This window comes from Clinocottus analis, unplaced genomic scaffold (assembly GCF_023055335.1).
Source record: "Clinocottus analis isolate CAN_PGR_092001 unplaced genomic scaffold, fCliAna1.0.p SCAF_4, whole genome shotgun sequence".
Taxonomy (NCBI): Eukaryota; Metazoa; Chordata; class Actinopteri; order Perciformes; family Cottidae; genus Clinocottus; species Clinocottus analis.
Genome location: NW_027176153.1, coordinates 9,715,929 through 9,731,524, shown reverse-complemented (window position 1 = coordinate 9,731,524; position 15,596 = coordinate 9,715,929). Strand labels below are relative to the sequence as shown.

The 15,596-nt window shown below is 43.5% G+C and overlaps 1 protein-coding gene across 1 annotated transcript; it reads right to left on the bottom strand.

The window, feature by feature from the left end:
* Positions 1-2,815: 2,815 nt before the first annotated feature.
* On the bottom strand, positions 2,816-3,538 carry LOC137800782 (RING finger protein 223). The gene has a single exon (XM_068598125.1). It carries the CDS (start codon positions 3,536-3,538, stop codon positions 2,816-2,818), a length of 723 nt encoding a protein of 240 aa, XP_068454226.1.
* Positions 3,539-15,596: the final 12,058 nt, after the last annotated feature.

Below are 15,596 nucleotides of genomic sequence, written 5' to 3'. Positions count from 1 at the left end.
CAAACAAGTGCTCCATTAATCAGGTCAAGGACGCTCAGGGTGGACTCTCTTGTTTTTTAGGCCGGTTTCTGCCGCTGCAGCTCGCGATCCTTCAAGATAAGTGTAATCAGAACGTGCCGGAATAACAGCGCTCAGTCATTGCACGCCAATAAACAGTCATCTGAACCTGTCGAGCTTGTGGGGGATGTCGACACGAAGCGGTAGCGCACCCCGCAGCCGCCATATCATCCCGTTTCAAAGGCTCGCACGAGCAGAGTCGTATTCATGCCGCTCCCAGTTGGAGCCTCGTCGTCTCTGTTCGGATGTCACATGTCCGTCAGCACGGACAGCTTTTCCCGGTATACATTGTTGCCAATGTGTGTTTTGAAATGGTTGATTCCTTTTGTGAATAAAAAGCTGTTTTATGAAGTGTGAGGCTGCGTCAGTGAAAGGCCTGTCTGTCTAGAAATATATGCTGCACCACTTGATGTACTTCACTTGAGTTTGGACAATGAAGTGTGTGGATCCTTCAGGTTTTTTCGATTTGTCCTTTTTTTTTTGCCTCTCTGAACTGTGATCTTTATCCGAGGAACGGCAGATGACTGTTTTTTTTTTTGTAATTTAGTTTCTGTGTTTCTCAACCATCTTGCGCTGTAGAGGATTTAGATTTTTATTGTATTTCACTTTGCCTCGATGGGTCAAATCTTTCTTTCTTTTTTAATGATATGATGATGAAACCTCAATACTTGAAAGTGTGAAACTGCTGAATCTTTGGCCTCAGGCTGCGCGTGGATGTCTTTTGGCTGTGGAAGTATTGTTTTGGTAGTGCACTAGACTTTTCAGTGTTTGTTTGTTTTTCTTTATTTTAAACTGTTTTTTCTAATTGAATGTTTTATCCACTCTCGCGGTTTGTATTGTGTCTGAATTAATATTATTACTATTATTATGTTATTATTGGTGTGTTTTCACCATTGACGAGTACTTTGAGGCTCTGAGTGGAACCGGCATACGTGGAGGTATGCAGTCGTAACACGGTATATTTCTTTCTGCTCGTCCTCTTCCTTTTACTTGAACATAACGTCCATGTCCTTTTTGTTTTATTCCTGGTTTCTCATGTTGGTTGCAGTCTGCCTCAAGTGAGTCGTGGTGTACCGAGTGCTCCCATGTTGTCTCTTCCTCTTCCTGCACTGGGCTCTGCCTAGACGCCTTTTCTTTTCTTTTTTGCTGTATAGGCTACAACTGCTGATGCAATGAGCTGCCAGAAATGGCATTAAAATGGTTTATTGTCACATAGTTAAATAAAAATCTACGATGGCACTATGTTAAGTTACACATGGATTTTGCTTGTTTGTGTTGTTTGCTTGTGAACCCACAAAGGCAGAACTTTTGCTATTCCGATGAAGACAAATCCCCTTTTACCAAAACGTCAGTATGGACTTGTAAAGCACTTCTCTGGCCGACGGACCACTCCCACGACGCCATTCACACACTGATGGGAGGCTAAGGTGTTGCACTGAGCGATGGCTGGGAATACGATAAAGAAAGATTATTTCAAGGCTGAAGGGGCCTGACGAATTTGCACTTTATAACTCACGATGACGTCACGAAAAGGGGCGGGGGTGGAAGTTGGCGCTGGTGTGTCTGCTAGTTTCCTCACATCGGGTTTTGAATAAAACAGTTTTCATGTAGCTGCTATCCTCAAGGAAATGGTCTGTTTATAGGAAGGGAGGAAAATAGACTTAACAAAGAGACACCTTCATAATAGACCCCTGTTTAAAAAAATGGGAAAAGTAAAATGCCCGAGAGAAATGAGGCCAACTGGCGATAAGCTTTTATTCATTCTTTTACATACAATATTTATTACCGTCTTGTCTTTTTACCTTTTATTCAAATAGGAAAAGAAAAAAATCCTCAACCCATTTTGAAGCTATTTCTAGTCCTTTTTTTTTATTGGTTAACCAAACCATGTTTACTGGCACTTAACACAGGGCTCCAGGATGAAGCACTTTTTATTTCTTCCACTCCTAAATGATTAAACTTAAAATGTCTTATCGCCCGTGTGTCATCAGTGAGCTACTTGGAAAGCCCCACATCTAAACGTGTCCTTTTATCTGACCGCCTGCTCCAGGAATAAAGACGGTTAAAGGAGGGCTTCCGTCTTCATGGTGATGGGTTTAAGGTTCAGTCATCGAGGAAATGACACCCGGCGGTCAGTAAACGGCTCGACCGCGTCGCAAAGTTGACCCGCAACCAACACTTTAATTTCCTCTTGGGCGGGCGCGTCAGGAGCTGTGCGCTGTTTGAGGAGACTTTAATACACCTGCTGTTCACAGAGATTACTCCACCAGCTGACGCTGCAGTCAATTCAGCTTTGAGGACGTTGAGAAAAATTCATGAACATGAAGGATCACAATGAAAATGATACCGGTCAAAAATAACGAGGCTGTCGGCCACAAATGGTGTGTTATTTCCCAGAAACCTGATCGGAGTCAATACCTCACTTTTATATTATTATTATTATTATTATAGTGCTGTAAACAATTACATAAAAAAATGCACAAATCACATGTACGGTATAAGTTTGCGGTTGAATTTTCTTCAGTTTCAGCTAACCAGATATTTGCAATGCAGAGTTCAGCTCTGTGTGGCTTGGAAACGAGCCAAATGACGCACTACCCCAAATTGTAGTAAAAATTAGTGCCGTCAGTTTCATCCCTCAGCAATACATTCAGACATCTTCAAATCTGAGGCGTTGACAGTTGTGTGTGAAGATCGCATAAAAAATGTGCACGTTTTGTACAGTTACATTAAAGTCCAGTCAGTCCTCGTTACTTCATTATACCGTGGTGGGGGATCTGGTGAGCGGGCGGAGAGCGGCGGCGGAGGGTGTGGCCGTGGGCCGGGGCTCCACTTGGTCCTGCATACAGCGCATGTTCCCGCTGCTGAACACGCACTGCAGCGGCCACAGCACGACGACCACGAGCAGCACTATGAGCACCACGAAGAGCACCATCCTCTTCCAGTCCGCCAGCCGGTAGAGCAGGCCAAAAGTTCTGGTCGGCGTCTGGATCGGAGCGTCCACCGCCTTGTTGGCCCCGATGTCGATGCAGATGCAGAAGGCCTTGGGGCTCTCCGGGGCGCCCGAGTCCACGTCGCGCGCCGAGCTTTTGTAGCACAGCTTCTCGCCCTCCAGCCACACCGGCTGCTCCTGCTGCTGGTGGCTGGGCAGCTTGCAGAGGACCTCGCGGCTGGTGGTCAGGGCCGGGGGTCCGTCCTCGGGCAGCGTGGTGGGGTGGCGGCAGAAGGGGCAGGAGAGCTGATTGCCGCCGTTGCCGTTGCCGTCCTGCTCGGCCAGCGAGACGGCCATGAGGCGGGAGAGGCACTCCAGGCAGAAGGTGTGGGTGCACTCCAGCACCTTGGGTGTTTTGAAGACATTGTCGTAGGTGTTGTAGCAGATGGAGCACTCCGGCTGGCTCACGACCGACACCTTCTTCTTCGGCTCTCCGGCCGCGCCCTGGGAGCCGAGCTGCATGTGCCAAATCTGCGGCGACCGTTCCATCTTAGGAAGTAAAAATCTTCCTGGTCTAAGTCTCCTTCGGACTCGTCGGCCCTTCTGGGTCTGGCTTTGACTTCTGTATCGTCTGGAAAATAGAAAACGAATATCAAGTAGATTAGATTTGGTATTGCAGATGGTGTTTTGAGGCTTGTATCACACGAGTACAAATATAATCTCAACAAGTTAACAGGATTATAGTCAATCAGTGCGAGTGGAAGGTTAAACTTTGTACTATTTTCACACATGCGTAGGCGCGCAGATGTTACTGCGAGGCTGACGGGATTTTGGTCTGTCAATGAGTAATTGGAAAGGTAAAATTTGATGCAAAATGGGACATTCCATTGGGGATTGGCTAAAGCAACACCAACAAGTCCAAATAGTCTATGACATGTCATGATGGAGGCGGAAAGGACAAAGTCCGCCCTTATGGTGTGTGGTGACACGGATTTCTGAGGAAAAGTTGTTGTTGACTCTGTTTTGCTTTTTCATGGCCTGAGCAGAGAGTGCAAACTGATGAGGAAGGATACTTCTGCTTATCTGCCCAAAACCTTTGTGAATATTCATTTAGAGTGTATAATCCTATGGCTATTTTAAGCTTGTGAAATCCACAGCCATGCAGGTGACACCTTAATGTTTATAGGATTTGGGTAACGTTAGCAGACGTCCAACAGCTGGGACAGGGAGTCCTCAGGCCCTTCTCGCGTCAAACAGCTGAGGAAAGGTAGTTTTTAGGGGCGAGCTACAGTACGTCGGATTACCTGGAACAGAATCGGGAAGAAACACAGGCTGCTTTGTTAATGTGACTTTTTCAGCCTGTGTTTTTAAATCTGCACTGACAGCCCGGGACAGGGGACCTTGGGTTTTGGGTCACCGTGGGCCACCTGGACCCGAAAGGTTGCATAGTTTCGTCATCTGAGCCAAATCATGGTGTCCTTGTCCAATTCTTTTAGATCTCTGATAAGAATATTAAATGTTGGTATAACCGGCTCGCTCGTACTGTGGGGTCGGTATATGCGGCCAAATAATGTGTGTTGGGATGATGGATAGTCGGAGCACAGGTGCTCTCCTCTCTGTGCCCCCGAGGGCCAGTCCTGCCCCAGTACTCCCATCCAGACAAAGTCCCGACTTGTTCTCCGTCTAATCGCTCCATCTACCCTTGAAATTCCTTCTCCGCCAACTCTCTCTCCCTTCGTCTCGCCTGAACTCAAACACGCGTTAGCAAGACGAGGACAGGTTCTTCTATATAATTACACCTATCTTTAACAGTTCTGAGCCTCGCCTCGTCATTGAAATTCTCTTATCAGGCAAAGTCATTTCCCGGAGCCTCCTGTCTTGTACTATTTGAATATATATATATATATATATATATATATATACCTACCTACCTACCTACCTACCTACCTACCTACCTACCGATGTGTGTATCCAGATACACATTGTTATAACCTTCCGGTGAGTGTTTGCGATCGGGTGCTAGCAGGTTAGCGTGCTCTGTTAAGTCGTTATCTTCCTGCCACACTGTACATGGACGTCTTTGACACATTAACGCTGTAACATCTTCACATTCCGTTTAAAATAGTTGCTCCTTTTTTTTTTGGGAATGCTTTAAACAAAGATTACAGCCATATTTTACACATTGCACCTTGTTAAAAGGAGAGATGGTTTCCCAAAAGCCCCGAGCCATGTTAGCTGTAGAACAAGCAGTAAGTAACACAACCGGCTCTGAACACCACCACAGTCTAATTTCTCTTTAATCTGCAAAGTCAAAGGTGTCTACACGACATCTCTGTTTTTGGTGATTTGGTAAGAAATTGAACTTCTATCTTTGACAGAATTGAACCGTTTTTTTCATCCGCTTGCTGGTCAGAAGGAAACGCAGCAAAGATATTCCACAGCTCAAACTCCAGCCGGACTTATTTACATTACATGTCATTTAGCTGACGCTTTTATCCAAAGCGACTTACAACAAGTGCATTCAACCGTGAGAACAAACTCAGAACAACAAGAATCAAGAGAGAACAATTTCTTCAATAAAGTCAAACTACAAAGTGCTGTCAGCAAGAGACGTGTAAGTGCTGCCAAAGTGCCACTGCTACTGTCTTTATTCAAGGTGTAGTCGAAAGAGATGAGTTTTTAGTTTGCTGTAGAAGATGTAGACACTTTCTGCTGTTCTGATGTCAATGTGGAGCTCGTTCCACCATCGAGGAGCCAGGACAGCAAACAGTCGTGACTTTGTTGGGTGTTTAGCTCTCAGTGACGGAGCTACAAGCTGATTGGCTGAAGCTGAGCGGAGCGAAGGAGCTGGGGTGTACGGTTTTACCGTGTCCTGGATGGAGCTCGGACCCGATCTGTTTGTAGCACAGTACGCAAGTACCAAAGTTTTGAAGCATGCAAGTACAATTTACAAGTACAAAAAGTATACTGTCTGTATTCATGAGCTGACAATCTTTCACACATTCCAGACACATTTGTGAGACGGCACTGGGAACAAGTTAGTAGTTAAATCCCTGCGTATCCCTGCATTAGTTTAAAACAAAAATAAATCCTTAAAGAATGGATTGTCTGGACACTTCTTGTGGCAGTGAAGAGATGCTCGGTGGTCAATATAAACTCTCAAAGCGGGACTATGCGAGTGTAAGAAGGAGTTCCTGCTCCAGCCTGTAACACTCAGTGGTTTTGCTGCTTGACCTTGTATGACTGGTCGTTTATTCTTGCTATTGTTGGCTCCTGTTCAAAACATGATTAACCTTATTCAGTTCACTGACTTCACTGACCGCTGTTTTGTTTTTTTCCAACAAGTGCTGCTGTAATCATCATATGCAGGACTAATGGAAACAGTCTCGGTTTAATTGTCTATTCACGCAACTGCTCACTGTACTGTCTTCAAGTGAGATGCTCTCACTTGAAAACACCCCATAATAAAATCAAGTCTAGAGTCAGTGGGGGACAGATCATGGCTTCGGGGTCAAACTAAAAGGTTGTACATTGTAAAGCAGAGTCAAATATTTACCGAGACGTATGTCCTCACTGACCTTAAAATACTTTAAACACGGGAGGGGTCCCTTTTACGACCTTTGAACTGTATTCTGCTCTGCGCTTCAATTTACGGTCCTTCATGCTATAGCTAGCACGTTTTTTTTTTTCTCTCTCCTGTCCCACTGACCCACTGGGATGCAAATCACAGCTTTCGGTCACCAAACTGAAGAGCTATTCAAGCTTCGTATAGGATGGTTTTTTGGGTTTGTCTCTTTGTGGCAGACTCAGCAGTTTGTCTCTTTCGCTCAACTGTCATCCACAACGCCGCCCTAACCTGTTCTCCGTATGAAAAGCAAATGAAACTTGATCTACCTGCCGTTTAAGCTGCGGGGTGGGGGTGGTGGGTTTAACTGCTGCTGACAGTTTAACTGAACGTGAGGCTGAAGGGCAAACAGACCTGAACGTGTGCAGATGGCAAACACAAACAGAAAAAGTAGGAAACAGTACAGACAAAGATATAAGGAAAGCTTCTTGTAAAGTGTGACATCGCACTGGATACAGGGAAGGGAATAAGCTAAATAAAAAACACAAATAATAACATAACTTTTTTTTTTATTTTGTAATCTTTTACATTTTTTTAAATCTCTTTCTCGCTAAAAAAAAAAGAAAGAAGAAGAAACGGCCTCAATGAAAACAAACAAAGAAAAAAGAACAAAGGCTTTAGAGGTTCAGTTTACCTGTCAGCTGCAGAAGTTATGTGATGGTCGTCTCTCGGATCGGCCTCACTTCACTTCCTCTGCGCTCTCAAATGCATTTCCCTGGAGACAAAGTCAAACTGCCTTTCCGAGCCAAGGTCCTCCTCCGTCACTGGTGTGTGCTCTGCTGGAGTCACAGGTGTGTGTGTGTGTGTAGGTGTGTGTGCTGGGTTGCCCAGAGGCTGTGTGAAAGCTGTGCTGTGTCAGAGTCAGCTCTGGGTCCTCCTTCCTCTGCGACGGTTGGCCGGTATCACCTGCGCATAGCTCTGGCTGCTGCCTTTATTTATCTTTTGAGCACTTTATGCAAATGGTTTTAGGACAGTGTCCCGGCCTTGAGGCGGCAGGGGAGGAGGGGAAGGAAAGTAATACACATTTTTGCCCCGTCATCCCCTCACCCTGTCTCTGAGGATATCTTTTCCTCCTCACCTCTTTCTTCCGCCACACCCTCACAAAGACACACTTTATGCAAATCCCCCAAAACTCCAATATACAAACACCTTCGAGGTGATACAATCTTCCACTGACTGTGGCATTTCATTTGCTTCTCAACGATCTCTCCCATCTGCACCAAAAAAAAAGAAAAGAAACTACAGGCTCTACATCTTTTTTTTTTTTCCTTCCCAGGATGACAAAACACCCACTGCAATGAGACAGCCGATGTAACACCGCTAAACACTGGACATGATACACAAAAGGATGCAAAGCTGCCCACAATGCACATAAAGGGTTCATTTCCATGAAGGGAGAGATAAGGGAACAGGTGGCCGGAGAGGACTGCCTTCCCACCGGACCGCCGCGCTCTGTGAATAGCCTGTTGTTCCACCTCCTGAGTGGCATACAGGGCTGCCGGTCAGCACGACACATCAGCTGGAGCCGGGCCGGTCTCAGTGGGAAGTAGTCACTTTTTGTATATGACAGATGAATGACAAAAACAATGTTTAGTCTCAGGACATGAGATCACCTTCAAGCAGAAAAATATATATTTTTCCACCCTTATAATCTGCATTTCAAAGACTTTTCTGAACATTCATTCTATATTTAAATACAGAAGTCCATCCAACAGGAAGAGGCTGCTGCTCATTAGGATTTGTAAGACAGAAAAGTGTGTCAGAGTCTTTTTATGAGACTACCCGTTTTATTTTGTGGTAATGACTAATGCCCATTACCAATAGTTTCGGCAATAACAACTGTCCGACTCACTCTGTTATTTAGTAACCCAAACACAAATACTGCCGTATCATATCAGCAAAGTAATTTATTGGGCATTGAGTTGCAAGTGTTTGAGGAAGGAGAAGGTATACAATCAGCAGCTGTCTTACTCCCCTTCCTGGAATCCATGAACTTGCCTTTATATTATAGACACATCAAAGAGTCAGTGGCTGGCTGGGTGACAGTAATGAGCTACAGGAAGATGTCTTGTGGGATGGCGGGTTGGGTAAAGCTGCTGCTGCTGAGGTTGGGTTGGGCTACATGTAAGCAGATGTGTGTGTGTGTGTGTGTGTGTGTGTGTGTGTGTGTGTGTGTGTGTGTGTGTGTGTGTGTGTGTGTGTGTGTGTGTGTACGTATGTCTGTGTGTCGACTGTAAAATGATTCAACGTTGACTGCCTCGCCACTCTGCCTGATAGTTATTCTAACACTACAGATCAAAGATTACATTTTTAAGGCTACCAGGGGCACAAACGTGCTCCTGCGTTCTCTTTTGCAGGGTACAACATACAATGTTACACCTGGGGCTGCTGGTAGGAATGAGCAGTAGTGTTTGTGTACACTGGCTTAATGATATTGACCCTTTTGTGTCCTGTAATAATGAAAGGGTATGGTCAGTCCTGTCTACCTTTTTGATATGTTTTTTAAGTTTTTTTATTGGTCGCATTTTTAAGAATGGATCAATACCATTTTAGTTGATTTATGGTTGGATAATTTAGTTGATTAATGCCACTTGTAGTGTTGACACAACACACAACTTTGGTAGCTTAACCTTTCCTCTATCACCACCAGGACAAAACTCTGAAAAGATTATACTTTGGATTATAACCACATACAGTACCTGCAAAACCGATGACCCATCAGCCGCAGATGTACTTAGCACCAGTTAGCAAATGTTAGCATGCTGGCACGCTAAACTAAGGCAGTGATCATCGGCATGTCAGAATGGTCATTGCGAACATGTTAGCATGGTCATTGCGAACATGTTAGCATGGGCATTGCAAACATGTTAGCATGGGCATTGCAAACATGTTAGCATGGGCATTGCGAACATGTTAGCATGGGCATTGCGAACATGTTAGCATGGTCGTTGCGAACATGTCAGCAACGTCATTGTGAACATGTTAGCATCACTATCGTGAACATGTTAGCCTGCTGCCATTAGCATTTAGCCACACGGTGCCTGCATGTCTATAACAGCCTCACATTGAAGGGTTCGGTCAGCCGTGTATATCTTTCCACATTTTTAAAAACGGCTCTCTACCATCCTGGCTGTCTGAACGAGTGCTCATGCCTCAAACAGGCCCTTCTTCACTGAAGCCATTTTGACATGTCTTTGTAGATTTGTACCAGCTACACCGGTATAATAATGACGTCAATTATTGCCCTATTTGACGTGGCTCAGTTCCCTGGTATTAAGCACGCTCGCTCTTTGAAATGGCTTTGACACACTTAATAGAATGGGACCATAATTAATATAACCAGTTACGCTTGTGTTTACCCTGCTATGACAAAGGGCCTATTATAACGCCTGTGATTATTAGTAATACTGTAGTTGTAGTGTTATAGCCACACTAGGTCATGACGAGGGAGAAGTAGGTCAAGTTATCAAGACTTATGTAAACCATGGCGGAGGAGTTTTTAAGGTAAATTAGAAGCTTGCAACCAGCATGTCTGCACTTCCTGCCTGCGTTCCTTTCTTTACTGTCAACAATTGCGATGCCAGAGCAGCAGTTGACAGAAGGTCACTGTTGAAGGCCACATTCAACAAAGACTAAGGGTGAGATGTGGAGGGCTGGAATGCATGTCAGATCAATACTGAAGAGTTTAGATTTTGGGGGTAAATGTTTTATCCCCAAAAATGCAATCTCTTACTAAAATGTAAGCACTATAGTGCTTACATTTTACATTACATATTGCATTTTTTAAATATATATTGGCAGCCTTATACGGCTGCCAATATAGTAGACGCTGTAATCTGTCCTCACAGAGACTTCATATTTTGAAGTCTCTCGTCTGAGCGTTTTATATCAAGCTTGTCTATGCGAGATGGACACTGCAATAAATCCCAATGCTAATGAATTGTAAAACAAACGACGTGGACTGCATATTAGATTTTAGTTCAGTCACTCATTTCTTAGAAAACAGAAGAGAGGTCATGGTGAGGCTTGACTGGGGATGTTCAAAAGGACTTTAAAACAAAGCGGGTTAACGCGGGAAATATTGATTTACAACGTAATAAGCAATCTATTTTACAATTTACTGTAAGCCAGTCAAGATCGTTGACTTATCTTTACGACCCACGAACACAAAAACTTTTTTTCTGGGCATTTTGAGAGTATAATCAAACCCACAAATGCCATGCTACAGATACTCAACTAGCTCAAAGGAAGGCCAGACATTAACAATGTATAGAGTGTATTTCTAAATTCAACCTTATCTTCGTTTGAAATTAGTGCTTTTCTTTGAAAAATAAGGACATTTCTAACTGACACAAAACTTTTGAATGGTAGTGTATTGTCTTTCGGCTGCAAGGCTCCAATCGTGGTAGGCGGGGATAATGCATGCAACACTAAAGCTAGCTGTTGCTAGCGGACATGCTGGCAACAGCTAGCAGGACTTTTCCACCTTTAGACACCCATCGGCGTCTCTACCACCACCAGCATTACATTCATTTTTCCACACATCAGAAATATTGGTTTACAATGTTGCACGAGTGCTTTTTACAGTTTACTGAAAGCCAGTCCAGCTCATCGCCTTATCTTTATGGCCCACAATCGCAACACAGTCCATTTCTACTCAAATAAATACTTTTTGAACCTGCGGCTCTCTGTGTTTGCTTGCCAAGTCTTTCTCCAGGAACAGGGAAGTGTTAATAATTCTCAGGTTTACATTTACAGGAAATTAATTACTTAATCTATGTGGGATGTACCTTCTTTGGAAATGAGGACGAGTTAAAGCACACCTCTAACATTGCATCACAGTTATTGGAATAGATTTCCACAACAAAGATCCATCTTTTGAAATCAGGGCAAACTATATTTCCTTTTGGGTTTGAGATCATAATATTTTCGGCATGTTGGCCTTCACTGTCAACATACGGCTTTGACGTTATATTTGTCTTGGAAAAGAAGGATACTGTTAAAATCACATGACGTCAATTTTTCAATAAATGATATGTTGAATCTAAAGTCTTGATCTTGTCTTTTTGTTTTCATGTGTAACATGGAGTTGATGAAAAGTCGCAATCTAGCTGTGAGTATTGTTTAAAGACGTCAACCTATCCCTTGAAGTATTTCTTCTTCTTTTTTTTAATCAACTCAGTCCAGAGATATGGAGATACAGTTCCCCAAAGCTAAATTACCAACTGGGCAAAAATAACACTGCAATCCCAAGGAAAGTACTCCAAGTGTATTGCTTGTTTGTGGTACACCCAAGCACGGTACCTGGTAAGTCAAGCAACATGGTGCATAGTGCACAAATTGAGTGGGAAGAATGTGAAGGCGAATCAATAGAAGTCAACATGAGACTCCCGAGCAGCTTAATGCAGCAGTCCAGTTTCCCCCCAGAAGTCTAGTAGCGGAAGGAAAGGTAGTAGTGGTTTTATGGGTAGGAGCAGTCAAAGTAAATAGCAAGAATAAGAGAGAAAAATGTAGAATGAGATATGAGAAGCAAATTGAGAGTATGTTAAAAGGAGTTTGCTATTAAAGCGTTGTGGGTTTATTTAAGTGAAGAGTTAAACAGAGATGTGTAAACGTATGTAATTGTACTGGGGTGTCGCCCGCCGGGCTTAGTTGTTCAGAACCTGCATTGAGATCCAGGTCCTGCAGAAGGGACCTGGTAATGTGCTGTACGTTATTGTTATTGCTCATAAACTCAGTTTGCACACAGCCACAGGGTTTCTGATTTGAACCGGTGACGTTCTGTGAACCCTAAAGAACCGATCCCGTAGACATGAGCAGGCTCAAAAAACTAAAGTAATAATACTACAAACACTTTAGAAGACCAATGTTGAAATTTGTAGTTCCGCTCCATTTTTTTTTACAATTTCGTATCTATGACAATATTTTCCTCAAACCCCGTTTGGGGATTTATTGGCCTTGATTTGAGTTGCAACGAGTAAATCATGCAGGATTTGTGTAATTTATCAAACCTGTCCTAAAGAAAAGCATCAAACATCCATTAAAGGAAGTGAAATGAAACCGTTTGTCTCCAAGGGGCGGGCCTTGGCAGGTAGAACATGTGTGTACGTTTGCATCAGGCCTTTGAGACTTTCTCTGTTTGGCAATATTCTATTTTTTTTTGTTATTGTCCCCAAATTGTCCCCAAATCCCACCCCAGACCAAAACAAAGACGTTTGAAGACATGAAAGTAGGAAAAGCATGTGTACAATTTCATTAATTCTGGCTCTGTTCCATCGAGTGTCCTCGTGAGCCGCACCAGGGGGCCGGCGTGCACAACACCATGAACCTGAAACTAGCTCACTGAAAACAGTAACTTCAAAACAAAAACAAAAGCTGAAATGTCGGCTGTAAAAAAAAAAGGGAGAAAAAGAACGGAGTTTCTCAATATTTACCAACCTGGAAAACCAGTAAAAGCGCTCAGCCTCAAGCCAATTGCTTTATGCAGATTATGTTGATCTTAAATAACTGCCTTAAATATAGTTGATTCCACAAGACTGGACTGTCGTCTTTAGCAGACGTCGCTCAAACGGAAGAAGAAGATTAATCAGTTAGTAATCCACATTCAGCGGACCTATCTTCTAGCCTGATCGGGGGCGGACTGGGCTGGCCATGGGGGCCGGTCCAGCGCTTGCCCACGTCCGTCGCCAGCCGGCCCTCCCTCTGACATCACCAGACCCGCTTGTATCCCCAAAATCAACCATCACTGACAGACTTTTATACTGCTCGTTGCGATCTGTATTCACACTCATGGTTTCCATCTTCCTTACTCATCTAATCTCTTCTGTCAGTCTTACTTTGTTTTCGGTGTTATTAAATGTCAATCACACACCCAGCATGCAACACCACCGATACAACTGATGTTCATGCCCCATCCTATTGTAGCGACCCTGGGTCAGGAAAGAGGCGAGACGTTAGCTTGCTTATTGTGTGTTTATTGGGTAACAAGAACAGGCTAATGTGGGCGGAGCCTACGCCAAGACAACAGCAAACACCGTTAAAACCTCCTAACGTGCTCCACCTCTGCTCCCGGTCATAGACTGACTCAACAGGCTCGTAACACAAACAACATCCCCCTCACTCGCTCTGCCATAATATATATATATAATATATATATATATAATATATATATATATATATATATATATATATATATATATATATAATATATATATATAATATATATATATAATATATATATATAATATATATATATATATATATATATATATATAATAAGTAGGCCACGGCCACTGACTGGTCGATAAGTGCGATGCATTGAGTGGGCAGCGTGTCGTGTATTGAGTGGGCCGGTCTGACAGTAACTCCCGGGCCACTTTTTTCTCAGTCCGCCCCTGAACTTGAGCCTAACCACAGCCTGACAAGTCTTGAGCTGTGCACTTTGAAACTGTAACATATATATAGTGTTGAACAGACCGTATGGATTTAAAGCTTGAACAAACAATTTAGAGTAGTAAAAATCTCCCAAAGATATGTACAATCTGTTGATGAATTGAAACAGAAAGGTCCAGGGAGCCTATCAGAGCGTTGGGCTCTGCAGCTTGCTACATGGAGACAGTGCCCCCATGTGGCCACGGGGAGGACGCACATGTATGATGTGGCTTGAATGCTCTTGTACGTTATCAAGCGGCTCATTGCAATGTGCCTCTCAGGTTGCGCTTACTCGTATGTGTAATAGCAACTAGCTTCTTTGTGATACATAACATATTGTAATGCGTTCATGGAATTCATTGGGGGGCTTTTGGGGAAACGCATGACGTCTGCAGGCGTCAAACTTAAACCCACTCAATGGATTCACGAGGTTAGTTATTAATGCATACAGAGGTAGGGATAGGCATCTTTGTGTTTTTGTTATTACTCGGAGCTACTCTCATCGATACTCACTTCTTCATGACAAAGTCATTACTTTTAAAAACAGAGTAAAAAAAATACAAATCATAATTTGGATATAACTACATGGTTTTTAAAGTTTGTAGTAATGTTTACACCAGTTAAGTCACTATCTACTATGTATATAGTGTATAGTCCTCCAGAGCAGAGGCCTCTGTGGTGTAATGGAGACGGCTGGTGTTTTGGGTTTAATCTTCTTCACACTGCAAATCATATCTAATAATCACACTCAGTACACACCGCTCAGCGCGCTCACTTGTCAGTAACCTCTTACCGGGGTGGTGGGGTAGGAGTGCTGCTGTTTATGGTTTCAATCGCTAGTTTTAGGTATTCTTCAACACAGCATATTGTGTATTTAGTAAATGATGGTCCCAGTTAGAATCAAGTAAACCTTTCACACACTTCACAACTTCAGCACAGGCCCTTAAGGTGGACTGGCTTTTAAGGTGGATCAGAGTGTCGCTCAGCTTACCGCCTTCAGGCGCACAAAGCAGGAGCGATCGGCCTCACACCCGTTTCCATGCGCGTGCCCCTTCCTCGGTAATCTTTTGTCCTTAAACTTGAGTTTCCCCACTAGCAATGTTGTTTACCGCCCAGGCGAGTAAGTGGACCTCTGCGTCAGAGGGTCAGTTGGCGCGCAAACCTTGTCGTCGTCAGATGAAGTCAAATGCAGCAGAATGCCATAAATAAACTACCCAGAAAATATAATGCATGCTAACTTTAGCGTGCAACCTCTTCGGACAAATAGACAATTGAAAACAAGCTTCAGGCTTTGAGAGATCCTCGTGGGCGCCTTGTTCATATAAAAGAAGAAGTGCAGTAAATGGCTTGAAATCTGACTCGGTTCAAACGGGGTTCTACTGAACATTTCAGCGTCGCTTTGCTTGAATGTAGTTATAAAGTGATTTGAGCTGACTTTACCTGTTCATCTTCTCAAAAGCTGTAAAACCGCATCGCATTTTACATAATCATGTAGGTCACATTGAAGGTTGCTCGTGGATTTGTTCTCATGAGAGTTCAAAAGGTGAGGAG